Below are 13,847 nucleotides of genomic sequence, written 5' to 3'. Positions count from 1 at the left end.
AAATAACAATTTACGCGATGGTGATATTGATGTTTCTCAGTCTGAGGAGAATCATCTGTCAACTAAGTGGTGTCACTTTTTCTTTCACACAGACAAAGAAATTTGTCGTCAAATTTAAATTTTTTTTATAGCAAACAATTTGAAACAATTAAAATTATGGTTTATTTAAGACTTAATGGACATGCACAATGTTTTTATGTTATAAATTTCATTTATATCGTAACATTTAGCTCTTCATTTTAGATATTTTTTGTAGCATTTGTGTTTGATGCAGTATGCTCAACTTGTGTGACTGATCTCATAACATAGCATAAACTCCATTTGGGAAAATAAAGCGAGACTGCTGAACCAGTCCCAGCCAGAAACACAGAACAGGACATGCAAAGTTTAAGTCCTCCCCTGTTTAAAGAAACAAAGGTCAAGAGACAAGTGAAACATTTACATCTCCCTGACTCCAATTTTGTGCAATGATACAAGAAAAACACAAATCTAGTGCTGCCTTTAACACATTTGTGTGAGAGTTTCTGCGCCTGAGGTAGATCCATGTACAAAACGCACATACATGCCTCTACTTTCAGTTAATCCTGTACAAAGATTTGACTCAGTGATTTCGTATTTGGTTTGTCTGGGAAAAGTATCCCTCACCTTCAGACCTCGGAGACAGCCACCCTTTCATCATATTGGTTAAACTCACACAGGAACCTCCCCCTGAACTACAGCCAGAACCATACACAGGCCCACAACGGACTCTAAACTCCACATTCATCCTGCTGACACAGACTCTCTCTTGGCAATGTGGTGCAGTCGTATGGCACTGCCTCGGCTCCAGAGGATCGCCGTTGCTCCTTTGAATGCCGCTGGAGGTTTAACAAGCAAAGTGCAGAGGGAGATGTCGACCCTGCCACGAGTGTATGTCACCCGACAGATCCCACCTGAGGGCCTGAAGATCCTCAAAGACTCTGGACAGTGAGTCATGGTGTCTTGTTGTGTCAGTTAAAATGACTGATTTTTATATAGTACATCTTTATGATCAAATAACTGTCTGCTGCAGCTAATTTGACAGTGCTATCCTAATGTAGTTTGTCTGCTTAGTAAAGTTCATCATTTACTTAGAGCAAACAGGCCTGCTAATGTTTGCGTTTAGGTTGGTCAGATAAGAGGGGGAGCCTGAAGGGTATTCCCCCACAAAAGATCTGATCGAATGTCTCAGTGGGGCTTAGCGACCCAGTATTTTGAAGATCTAGAATATAGATCATATCTCAATTAAGAATCCCAGAAATATAAAAAAGAACTTTCCTTTTCCTCTCCCGGGATGCCTATTTTAATTGATTTTGGTTCTATTTTTGTATCGCTTGTGTGTGTTTTTGGAACTTCAGATGCTGACTCATGGTTTCTATTTCCTCAGGGTACAGTTCGAGCTGTGGGATTCAGATGACCCAGTGCCCAGGAAGGAGCTGCTTCAGAAGGTCAAAGGCGTTGATGGTCTGCTCTGCGTCCTGACAGAAAAGATTGATGCAGAATTGTTGGATGCTGCAGGTCTGAAGATAGTCTTTGAGTCAGTCGATTAACCTAGATGCAAAAAGCAGCCTCTCTGTTTATGCGTGTGTTTGCTTGTGTGTGTGATGTACTCTTGTAGGTCCTAACCTGAAGGTTCTTAGTACTATGTCAGTGGGTTTTGATCATCTGTCCTTGGAGGAGCTGAAGAAAAGGTGATCCTGGTCTTTCCATTTCTATAATACACATTTAAGTCAACAGGGTTTCCATGTATCTGTACTTACCTTTAGTGATTTCCATTAAAAACAATGCAGTATGCAGACATCGTGTGACATGTGTGAAAAATAAAGCGCAATGTTTGTGTGTTTCTCTGCAGAGGGATCCGTGTCGGTTACACCCCTGATGTTCTGACAGATGCTGTTGCTGAGCTGACTGTGGCTCTGCTGCTCACAACCTCCAGGAGGCTCATAGAGGCCACACACGAAGCCAAGACGTAATATTATCAATCACACACTCATGGGTCCCACAAATGCAATTTAAATTCTGCAAACACAAACTCTTTTGTTTTTTCTGTCAGAGTGTACATACAGTATTCTGTCTCTCCCTTGTGTCAGTGGTGGCTGGGGCACATGGAGAACTCTGTGGCTGTGTGGACATGAGCTGGCCAACAGCACTGTGGGTATTTTTGGTTTAGGGAGGATCGGTAAGCACATAATTCACATCATCAATCTCTTTCCAATTCTGTTCCCTTCTTTTATTATTAGTATACACTACCGTTCAAAAGTTTGAGAACACCTCAGTTTTTACATTTTTTTAAAAATTCAAGTAGTTCAGGTCCAATAAGTCCCAACTTGTCTTGATTACGTTCAAGGCCCTCTGTCTGCATAAAAGTAGAGTTGGAACACACCATGGCACTATACCCTCGAGAGCGTCATTTGAACAGTATTGTACTGCAGAAAGTAATGTGTGGCTATAAAAGTGATGAGGAAAAGACAGACTATCATAACACTTGAAAATGTAGGTCTTTCCTGCAGAGAAGTTGTGAAGAAAGTCAAAGTGTCAGTGAGTACAGTTTTCTTCACCATAAAAAGGCACTCAGAAACTAGAGGAAACTGAGAGGAAGAGGTCTAGAGCACCCAAAGCCACAACAGAATCAGAAGACAAGTTGCTGAGAGTCAACAGTTTGGTGATGGCTCACAGGACAACAGCTTCAAGCACAGCTTAATAGTGATCGTAGTAAGAAGTCAGTTTCAACTGTGAAGAGAAGACTTGGAGTTGAAGGTTTGACATGTGGAGTTGCAGCAAGAAAGTCATTGCTCAGATGTCAGAATAAGAAAAAGAGGCTTGCCTGGGCCATGAAACACCACCAATTGACTACTGAAAACTGGAAGAAGGTATTATGGACCGAGGAATCAAAAATTTTAATCTTTGGTTCATCACACAGGATTTTTGTATGCCATTGAGTAGAAGAGAGGATGGTTCCTCAGTGTGTGACATCAACTGTCAAACAAGGAGGTGGAAGCATAATAGTCTGGGACTGTTTTGCTGGATCCAGGGTTGGTGACTTGTACAGAGTGAGAGGAACTCTGAACCAAAACAGCTTCCACAGCATTCTGCAGCACCATGCAGGACCCTCTGGTATGTTCCTGGTTGGTCAGAGGTTCATCCTACAGCAAGATAATGACCCAAAACATAAGTCCAAGCTGTGCCAGAACTACCATATGAAAAAAGAACAAGATGGTAAGCTTGAAAACATGGAGTCTCCAGACTTAAACCCCATCAAGCTGGTTTGGGATGAACTGGACAGAAGAGTGAAAGCAAAGCAACCTACAAGTGCCACACATTACGGGGGAACTTCTGCAACAGAGTTGGAAAGAACTTTCTGAAGAACATTTGATTTCAGTTGTGGAAAGAATGCCACGAGTGTGTTCAGCTGTTATATCTGCCAAAGGTGGCTACTTTGATGAGTCAAAAGTTTAGAATATATTTTGGTTTCTAAATTGATTTTTTTTTTTTTTACTTCATTTGTTCATTTGTTCTATGCTTTCATTTCAGAGTACAATGAGACATTAACATGCATAATTTCCCACAAAAAACTGGAAAATTCAGGGTGTTCTAAAACTATTGACTGGTAGTATACATAATGTATATGAATTTTTATATATAGCTGTCCACAGTCTTTAACACTGTACGTAGACTAAAATATAGCATCACTGATGTTGTAGTACTCTTCTTTTACAGGCACTTACTTCTAATGATGCTAATCTTTTTTTAAAAACGTCTGTTTAAATGCTAATTACATTTCACTGGCTCTGTCCCTCTAGTCTGCACAATAACCACAATGTTGATTCTAATCTAAACTAATCTGATGTTTTCTGCTGGGCTTCAAGGCGTGGCTATCGCTGAGCGTCTGGCACCTTTCAAAGTAAAGAAGTTCATCTACACAGACATGGCTCCCAGGCCTGAGCTGGCCAGTGCCATCAATGCTGAATTTGGTAAGAAATGGATTTACGGTCACGCAGAAAGTCTCAGCCAGCATGTTATCCTCTTATGACAAATACACAATGGATTCTCTGTCAACAAGGAGGATAAGCGATGGGTTTAAGGGGAACTTAAAGCCCTGGATTGTGAAAAGCAAAGATCATTTTTATCTCTTTTGACCTTTCACATCTGTTGACATGCTAACATGGCAAGTAGGGACCTAAATCACAGTAGCCATGTAGACAACAGCCAGACTTTTCATGTAATGCGGTAACATCAGTGAACCTCTATCTTATTTTAGTGTCTTTCGATGAGCTGGCAAAGCAGTCAGACTTCCTGGCTGTGTGCTGCGCTTTAACACCGGAGACAAAGGAGATCTGCAACAAGAATCTCTTCTCCAAGATGAAAAACACCTCCATCTTTATCAACACCAGCAGGTACCCCTACTGTAAACACAAACACACATTAAAACAAGACCGAATAAATTAATGATTTATCCTAATTGTTGCTTTAATCAACTGATGATTTCATTTTGCATCTGCAGAAATGTACATGTGCTTGCATGCGAGTATAATTGTGGTCTTTCTGTTGCGTCAGAGGTGGAGTGGTGAACCAGGAAGACCTGTATGAGGCTCTGTCCACTGGCCAGATAGCAGGAGCTGGATTAGATGTCACTGTCCCAGAGCCCCTGCCCACCAGCCATCCACTGTTTACCCTCAAAAACTGCGGTAAGTCTGTCAGATATTAGCGCTTCAGCTGCCTTGAATGGTAGTGTTGTTTTCTGTTATTAATTTTTGTCTAATTCTCTCTCCCCACAGTGATTCTTCCACATATTGCTAGCGCCTCGTATACAACCCGTAATGCCATGTCCAGCCTGGCAGCAAACAACCTCCTCCTCGGCCTGCGGGGTCAGCCGATGATCAAAGAGCTCAAGCTTTAAGAAGAATCTGGTTCCCCCCTGAGAACTGACTAAATACTGAACAATTAGTTCTAGCCTCATGTCTAATTTTCCTTCATAGGATTGAATGGAGGATATTTGGTATTGTGAGTTACTGTTTTTGCTTTACTTTAAACTTTTCACCCAAATATGTACAATAACATTCAGTATTTGTTGTAAAGCCTCCATCAGCTCCGATTTCATATAAACGTCACGAGCAAACTGAGTTTCATCTTGTTTTTATTCAGTATACAACAACTGAACATACTATACAATCTTCATAGTCTTCAACAGTAAAGAGACAAACACTTAGTCATCTCATGGTTACACTACGTGAGTTATACAGGAAGAAACACAGAAATCCTTCAGTTTTGGCATATCAACAAAAGCCCGGCTTTTCAAGCTAGAGGGCATAAGGCAGTGACTGATAATAACTTTAGGCCTTTTACATATTTTTTTAAAAATCTGGCATATTTATACAGGGCGAAATACGGTCAGTGCATTTTTCAGGGATTCACACAAACTGTTGATACAAGTTTTAGCAGACAGCACCATTATAATTCCTAACAGGCCTTTGTGTGAGACATTGATGCCATTTTTGTGGACATCTCTCTTTTGCTTTATCACCTCTACAACTCTGTTTCTCAAAACGGTATCAAAGACCATTTCCATGACTGGAGTTGGCACTGCATATGAGCAAGAAAATTTGAGATTTAACCATCATTTTAAAATCTGCAGCCACACTTTAATGACTTTACTATTGATTCCATAATGTCACAAATTCTAGAACAAACTGTAGTTTAGCTTATGTTTACAAGGAGAACAACCAACAAAGCAATTTTTCTTCTGAACTAAAATGTAAAGATTAACGCATGTGTGAAATAAAAGTGTTATTTTGTACAGGCTAACAGTGTAATGACTCAGCAGTACAATAAGGTGCCAACTAGGAATGAAAGCAATGACCATGTCTCACTGACAGCGCAGATGTCACAATACATTGAGCAATAAAGTATACAAAAAGGCAAACATGTATTTTAAGGTGTTACTTTTGTCATCTCAGTTCTCTAAAACAGAACCCTACAACACTGCATGAACACTGTTTTTAGTCAACAAAGTGCCAACCCATGAAGCTGCTTATTTTCAACCTGCACTAAGTCAGGCAGGTTGTAAAAATCCTTAATGGTATTTTCTATGAGATGCAAATTTAGATTTCTTCTTCGCACGTTATTCTTGAATCCTACACAAATCGTTAACTGAAACACAGTTTGTCAAACTTACAGTATACGACAGCACTTACCAACTTACACGTAGACGGTAAAATACAGCTACATTGATTAAAAAAACAGCTAACACTCCTGAAATTAACAAGGAAAAAAGACAAAATGTCCCACAAAGACCTTTGTTCTGCTATTATCCTTCTGTGAAATAGTCGATACATTTTTAGTCAAGTGGATATCCTGCATGATCGACTAGTTGCTGAAGAGCAAAAATGTTAAACTCTTGGCTTTCATACTGAAAACAACGGTAACGTCAGAAGGAAGAAACCTCGAGCTCGCAGGATAAACGCAGCACAACAATGTTTTTACATAGTACAACATTCCAGTAAACATATTATTTATAAAAAAGACTGATTTGTCTAAGTGCTTTTATAACAGATGCAACATTATATATAGAAAGAGACATGTATAAAGCACTCATATCAAGTACAGTAGCAAACCTTTACACAACTTTTACTTCTTAATGAGTTTTTTTTTGCCTCTTTTCACGAGAGAAATTATGAAACTGACCATGAATGTGCAATATTTACATTTCTAAAGCATTTTTCAACACATGCTGAACTCCTGCCCCTCAGCACAACTTCACTGTCCTTTTAATAAACACACAGGAACACCAGCTGCCAGAGAAACTTTGCAATGCGTGGACGGTCAGTAAACTTGTTGGCCACAGTCGAACTTTTTAAAACAGTTAAAGTCAGTAACCAATAAGTAGGGAAAGTTGTATTGTGCCAGATCGTTTAAAATTGAAATCACAACTGTTTTGCAAATCGCAACAAAAGACAAGTTTTACGTATAGCATACTTTCCTGTCAAGCTGTAATTAAAATGGCACTTTAATGCAATATTAGTTTTCTCAAAAATAGAACACAAGGCCCAGTAAATGCAGAATTTTTGGTGCAACCTTTTTTGCTTCCTTTAACAATGCAACTTAATTCTAAGGTAAACAGCTAAGTCATAAATTAGAACAAGGTAGGAGTAATTCAGTTTCCCCTTTGCCCAAAACTTGTACATGACAAACAACAAATGTAACAGTATCATAGCGAGACAGTTATTCTTATTGTCATAACAAATGTGAAAGCCCCATCAGTACAAACTGAATTATTTGCCACCTATCAGAAATATTTTAAACATTAACTGAGTGCAGAAGTGTTATCATTGATGGCTATTCAAAGGTGCTTGGACTGAAAGGCAACTACAAATATCCCACATCAATTTGAGCATGTTTATATGCATGAAAATCCATTATCAGCTATTGAGGAATGGAGAAAGTTTTTGTTTTTGGTTGCTCATTTCCTGGTAAAGAATGCCAACTACCTCAAATGTCATTACTTCAGTAAACAAAAGAGAAAAGATCATCAAACTTACTCAGTTCATGACATTTTCATTGCATAAAGCAGAATGAAAATGCTAATGCAACACTAGATTCTCTGTCATCTTCTGATTAAACTTCCAAAAAGCTACAGACTGGACTCTGACTTTATCCCTCCTTTTTGTGCAGTATCTCTAAGTATCATGACAATCATCAGTTTATCGTACTTTTATAAAAGATATCTGGCACCCAAACTACGAATTAGATATCCACAGTCTACATGATGACCCTTGCACAAAACAAGGCACAGTCAATATGCACAGTTGGGATAACTCATGTGGGATGCTGCTACATGTTTTACAAATGTGCAATGGAATATCTAAGTACAAGATTTTACATATCAGTTCTTAGTGCTGATTCTGCAGAGCTGCCTCTGATCTGCAAACACTCCGAGTGTTAAAATGATTGACTCAAATTTGAGCTTACACACACAAACGATAGATCAGCACTAAGGGATCACCTCAATAGAATAAAATTTCACTTAATGAAGAGAGGTCACACATGACTGCTTCTTTTCCTTCGAAATACAATATAGTTAACAGTTTTGCAGTTTTAAAAGACAAGTCATGGACTTGCCTGGATCATTTTATGCGAACTCCATGGACTGCATAATGAAAAACCCTTATAATACTCTTGTGGTATTCATACAGAGTACAGACAGAAAGGATGTACTATCCGTGGTTTTCCACAGAAATACATTTTTGCATGTCCTGCACCCATATAATCTTTCTACAGTCTAAATGTGTTTCAAATAGCGATAGTAATTGTTTGTCCTGAAATAGAAAATTAAATAACCATCCCTATCTTTGGTCTGAGATCAGGACTGGTTGGTTTGGACAGAGCAGATGATCAGGTCTGGCTGTTCTGTCAGAGCTTCAGAAAATCTTCAGTGTTTTTGGAGGTTTTAACCTCATCCCATCACTGATTCCCAGTGTATCCATCTCATCACAACACACCAGCCACTTCTGTCCTACAGTAGGGCATTGGACATGTTGCTGTTCTGCCAGCGCAGACAGGTGGTCTTGGAATGCTTGTAGAGATGTGAGGACTGACTGAAACGTTTCCCACACTTGAGACATGCATAGGGCTTCTCTCCTGTGTGGACACGGATGTGTTTCTTGCAGTCAGTCAGGGTGAGGAAGGTTTTGCAGCAGATTTTGCAGGCGTATTTTCGTGCTCCTTCAACCACCAGGACATTGTGCTCTGAGAGAGCCTTTTTGCACTTGGAAAGAACATCTGCTGAAGCTCGGGTGAGCTGTGGAGGGAGGGAGGTGGGCCTGCCACTGTTCATTTCGTATCCTCCACTCTCGTTGAGAAGCAGGGGACTCGTCAGACTCGAGGAAGAAGAGGCTGCATCCTGAAGAACCCCACCTACTCCTTCTTCTCCTCCCATGCCAGTGACCATTTTTGGAGCAATACGCCTGTAGCCTGGATAAGCAAGAGCTGTGGTAGCTGCTCCTCCTGCTCCTGAAGGCCGTCCCAGAGAGTGAAGCCCCAGACTAGAGCGCTGGAAGTCCAAACCAAAAGGATCTACTCCTCCACGTCCTCCACTTGCACTTCCCCCACTTCCTCTGGGGTTTCCCAAACTATCATGCAGAGGGTGAAGGAACAGAGAATCAGCCTGGAGGTTATCTCCAAAGCTGTTTCTGCTCTCACCACTGAGTGGACTTGACTGCAGAAGAGCAGAAGAAGCAGAGCCAGATGGCCCAGCAGCTTCCTGTCTCAGCAGAAAGTGATGTGCTACAGCATCTCCAGTTGTTGTATTAGGAAGGTCATCCTCTCCTGCAACCAGCCGTGATGTGCCACTTGCAAAATCCTTTGGGTTGAGGAAGCTGGAAATACTGAAACCTGGTTTGCCACTCATTGCACTGTTACACGCAAAGCCTCCTCCGACTCCACTGCTTCCTCCCCTGCTTTTGAGGAGAAGTTGGGAGCTGGGCTGGAGCAGAGAGTCCGAGCTAGGCTGGGGTTCAGAGGTGAAGCTGCGGTCGCTGCTCTCTGGGCTCAGCTCCACCTTCTCCTCCTCCTCCTGACAACCAGGCTCAGCTGGGTCGCTGCCTTCTGCTTGAGATGTCACGTCACTGACTTCATCCGCTGGCTCAGGTGAACTTAGTGGCTCTCGTTTAACCACCACCTGGGTAAAGACAGATTTTGGTCTTTCAGAAGCCAATTTAAAAATGAACATGCAGTTTAAATATGTTAACCCAAATCCATCTAATTAAACAATACTTTTAACACAAAATTAACCCTCTGATCCCCAAAATTTTCTGACACGTTGGAAAAGCATGTTATCTTTAAAAAAATGACCAATAAAATGTATCCAAGTCTAAGCTTACAATTGCAATATATTATCAAAATCACTTTTTTCTACATGTCTCATTTTAGAAATTGACCCGGGCTGAACTGCAGGCTGTGTTTACACAGAGCAGATAGGAGACAAGTATGGAAACAGATAAAAAATACAATGAATGTTTTTAAATTTTTGTAAAATAAATAATCAAAGAAATACAACTTCATAATTTGTTTTTAGGATTTATGGCACTATAGCTGTGTTATATTGTACGAAAGATATTTTTGAATTCTTTCTATTTACAGTCATAGTTGCGCTGTTCCCATAGAGTTGCAGGACTTTAAATCCCAGTAAAAAACCTAGTCTTGTGAGTGAAACGTGACAGCAACTGCATGGGGTTCAGGGAATTAATAATCTGTTCACCACAAAATCAACAAAGGGTGCCAATTTATTGGAGTTTAACATAATTTGTTTGTAGATTTCATGATTATGTTGGAATGTATTGGTACAGCGGTTTACAAGGTTCAGCAGTTGTTAGGAAAATTCTCACACCTGCCTCAGTCTTTCTGCAAGAACAACCTCATCTACTGTATAATAATCTCTTGACTGCCTCCCATCTAAGTGATGGACTGCTTTGCTTTAGCGAGATGTTTTTCTAGCATCGAAATTTCTCACAGGCAATTTCCTCTCTTTTTTCCATCACAGTACGGTGATGCTTTGTTGACAAGTCAATGGCAGCAGCTGTTTTTTTCTCACAAACAATAGAAGTCACAACCTTACCTTTTGTTCCTCCTCTTCGGCTTCCTCCTCCTCTGTTCCTGATTTTATCTTCACCCCTGCTCTGCTGCCCTGGCGATCCTGCTCATCCATGTCTTCTTCCTTGCTCACCCCTCCCTGCATTCTCCCCAAGTTCTCCCCCTCACAGTGTCCACTGTCTGACTGACTGGGCATCTGAGGATCATCTTGGGACACTGCTACTAACCCAGTGATTGCGGCGTCTAATTTGGAATCATCTCCCATCTTGTGGGAGTCTGGGGACAGAAGTGCTCCCTCCTCTCGCTCTGCATTTACCCCTTCTTCTCCTAACAGCCCCAGGTTAGGGGCAGAGGGGCGCTGCCTCTGTCTGGGCCGCTCCTCTGAAAGCCCCAGGGCCAGAGAGGGCTTTCGTTTGTGGAAACGTCGGATTGGGAAGGAGGCTCTCTGTTCGACCACTCTGCTGCCGACCACATTTCCCACTCCGTCCTCCTCCATCCCACCCAAAGCAGAGCTCACCAAGCTAAGCCCCAGCTGCTGCAGCAAGAAAGAGCGCTGCAACTTTGATGTGGCAGCATTTGCTGCAAGGTTAGCATTAGCTGCTAAAGTCGGATTCGCCGCTAAATCTGCTACTTGCTGCTGCCTGTGCCTTTGCTGCTCTTGTTGAGGGTGGTGATGGGTGGGTCTATCGGAGGAGGGGGACATAGGGAGCGTGCGGGTGGTCAGATAGTGTTTGCAGGCCTTGACTACATTGTTGAGGTGTAGATGTGAGGCTGCAAGAAGAATATCCATGACATTGCTCTCCCCCAGCATCAGTGTTGACGTGTACATCATGTCCACCAGAGCAGCGAAAGCTTCAGCTGTCACCACCTGCAACATGGCATCATTAGAATCAATAAAAACATTAGCACTGTCAATTGTCAGTATTTTTTAACACCGTCACTGTTAAGGTCTTAACCTCGCTGTCCAGCTGGATCATGTTCATGCTGGCATCTCCCTCTGCAACAGTGAACAGGGCTCTGAAATGGGTGCTGCAGGCCGCCAGCACTGAGCGGTGGGCCTTAAAGTGTCGGCTGCCCACCACGATGACACAATCACACAGCTGTCCATGAACACGCTGATAGTTAAGCTGTTGAAAGATCTGCTCGAAGTGGCCTGGGAAATCCATGGCCCTGGAGGCACAAACAAGCAGAAGACTTGGCAAAAACACATAATTACTGATCAGAAATGATTAATCAATCAGCAGAAGATTAATGAACATGAAATATCTGGCTTTTCCAGCTTCTGAAAAGTGCTGCTTTTCACTGTTTCATTACTGTAAGTTGTGTTTCACTGATTTTTGCATTATTGCTCAGACATAACAAGTAACCCTAAGATATCACCTGGAGTCCAGGGAAACTGATGATTCACTGACTTCACAATTAGGCCATTACTCTGGTGACTAATACTGAGGTTATGTGATGCCACAAATTGCAGGCCGGGACAATTGCATGATGATGAGGGTGGAATACATGGAAGTAAAGATGGGATTTCAGTGAGGATTCACACAGATGAAGATGGTTTGCATGAGCTAGTTTTGTTTGAGGACGTGTTGATAATGTGTGGATACAGTGCTGTGGATGCTGAGGTCCTGGGGTGAGGGCCTACAATAAGTTCAATAAAATTATTCATCAATATGCACTGGGATCAGTACTTCCAGTGGGTTGAATTTCCTATTATTAACTCGCTTATTGTGAAATAGCTTGCACTTTAGGTGGTCGAACCGTTCACTTGTGCTTAAGGCAGGCTGTAAACATTACAAGTGCACTGATAACACAGTAGCTCCGGAGTAGTGTTCTCTGCACGTCTAGTCTGGCTAACACGCGACTAGTTAGCTAATGTTATTAGTTAAAGTGGCACAAAAAAAGCCTTCTGTGGTTACAACGGTGAGAGCAGAGAGCTAGTAGCATCTAATATTACCTTGATTTTATCCGAAAACGCAGGTATCAAGAGGCAGAAAGGGGCCCTTATCAGAGCAGCTAAAGTTAGCTGGCGACAGCCCAGCAAATGTCCTGCTAGCTAGAGCACAAGTAGCGGCATACGGGCACCGAGATGGACCCGCGTCTTTATATCCAAACACCGTTTCCCCCACAAAATGTCCCCTCAAATGCCGCTATGAGTAGCGGACATTTCCGCTGCTACGCCCTCGTTACACAGTTACCGGACGGTTCGGCCGTTGTGGGCCGACAGCTGCCCGTGCGGTTGTGCAGTGTCACGGTGACCGTTGGTCTCACACAGCCGGACACGTCGGTCCGTCTCACCGCACAGCCACTGGCACATAAAACAACCGCTACAGTCGGTAAGAAAGACCGGCTATCAGACATTATCCGGAAGCGCCATGCATGTCCTGTAATATCTATTAATTTCCCCGCACTCAGACGGTTTTTCCGAGCAGACTCACAGGGTGGCGCTGTGCTTCACTTCCATGTCCGTGACCCCGCCGAGGTGAAGAGCTGCAGCTGCACAGTTCCACCACAAGGTGGCGCTGCTGCGACCTCACAGCTGCTAGAGATAGATAGATAGATAGATAGATAGATAGATAGATAGATAGATAGATAGATAGATAGATAGATAGATAGATAGATAGATAGATAGATACGTTATTAATCCCGAGGGAAATTCAAGTGTTCAGCAGCTTACATATATTAAGATAAATAACAAAAAAGGCAATACTATAATAAAAAACACTTCTAATTTTAAAATCTATAGAATATTAAATGTAATTAAAATTCAATATACAATATTTACACATTTCGAGGCACGGAGACATGTACAGTCTGTTATAGACAGTCTTATTACGAACTCCATTCAATGGGTTGTTCATGAATCACAATGAGGGATAACCTCTTAAACAGCATTCATTTTTTACAGTTTGGTCAATATTTGTGCAATACTTCTGTCACAGAAATAGAAAATACTCTTTAAGATGCTTCTTTACATTTAATTTTTTTGCACAAAGTTGCTATTGTAATATTGAATATCATTTTTTTGCCCTTATGCTTGTTGTCTTTAATCAGTCTGTTTCCTGTCTGTACTGTATTTAAATCTATATTAAAATCTGTTCAGACTATTCAGATATTTGCTGTTTTTGAAATAGAAATATATATATATGCTAAGGGCTGAAAAATGATAAATATTTTTCGAAAACTTTTGTTTTACAGATTTTCCCTCTCTTGATAAACTATAGATAACATCTAGTAAAATGAAA

At 41.4% G+C, this 13,847-nt stretch overlaps 2 protein-coding genes across 3 annotated transcripts; one reads left to right on the top strand and one right to left on the bottom strand.

Annotated features, from left to right (window-relative positions):
* Positions 1–741: 741 nt before the first annotated feature.
* On the top strand, positions 742–5,138 carry grhprb (glyoxylate reductase/hydroxypyruvate reductase b). The gene is made up of 9 exons (XM_023269193.3): positions 742–966; positions 1,406–1,536; positions 1,637–1,709; positions 1,871–1,987; positions 2,109–2,197; positions 3,885–3,989; positions 4,277–4,412; positions 4,573–4,703; positions 4,794–5,138. Exons 1-9 carry the CDS (start codon positions 794–796, stop codon positions 4,913–4,915), a joined length of 1,077 nt encoding a protein of 358 aa, XP_023124961.1. The 5' UTR covers positions 742–793; the 3' UTR covers positions 4,916–5,138.
* Positions 5,136–13,092, bottom strand: LOC111567850 (zinc finger and BTB domain-containing protein 5). 2 transcript variants are annotated; one of them, XM_023269191.3, is made up of 4 exons: positions 13,041–13,092; positions 11,559–11,772; positions 10,628–11,470; positions 5,136–9,691 (listed from the first exon to the last, which is right to left on the bottom strand). In XM_023269191.3, the coding sequence occupies exons 1-4, from the start codon at positions 13,064–13,066 to the stop codon at positions 8,528–8,530; spliced, it is 2,247 nt and encodes a 748-aa protein (XP_023124959.2). In that variant the 5' UTR covers positions 13,067–13,092; the 3' UTR covers positions 5,136–8,527. The 2 variants fall into 2 exon arrangements, with proteins under 2 accessions (XP_023124959.2, XP_023124960.2); XM_023269192.3 differs by lacking the exon at positions 13,041–13,092 and adding an exon at positions 12,560–13,034.
* Between the last annotated feature and the right edge of the window lie 755 nt (positions 13,093–13,847).

The sequence above is a fragment of the Amphiprion ocellaris genome, chromosome 4 (assembly GCF_022539595.1).
Source record: "Amphiprion ocellaris isolate individual 3 ecotype Okinawa chromosome 4, ASM2253959v1, whole genome shotgun sequence".
In the NCBI taxonomy this organism is placed as follows: Eukaryota; Metazoa; Chordata; class Actinopteri; family Pomacentridae; genus Amphiprion; species Amphiprion ocellaris.
This window is presented reverse-complemented; position numbering and strand designations above follow the sequence as displayed.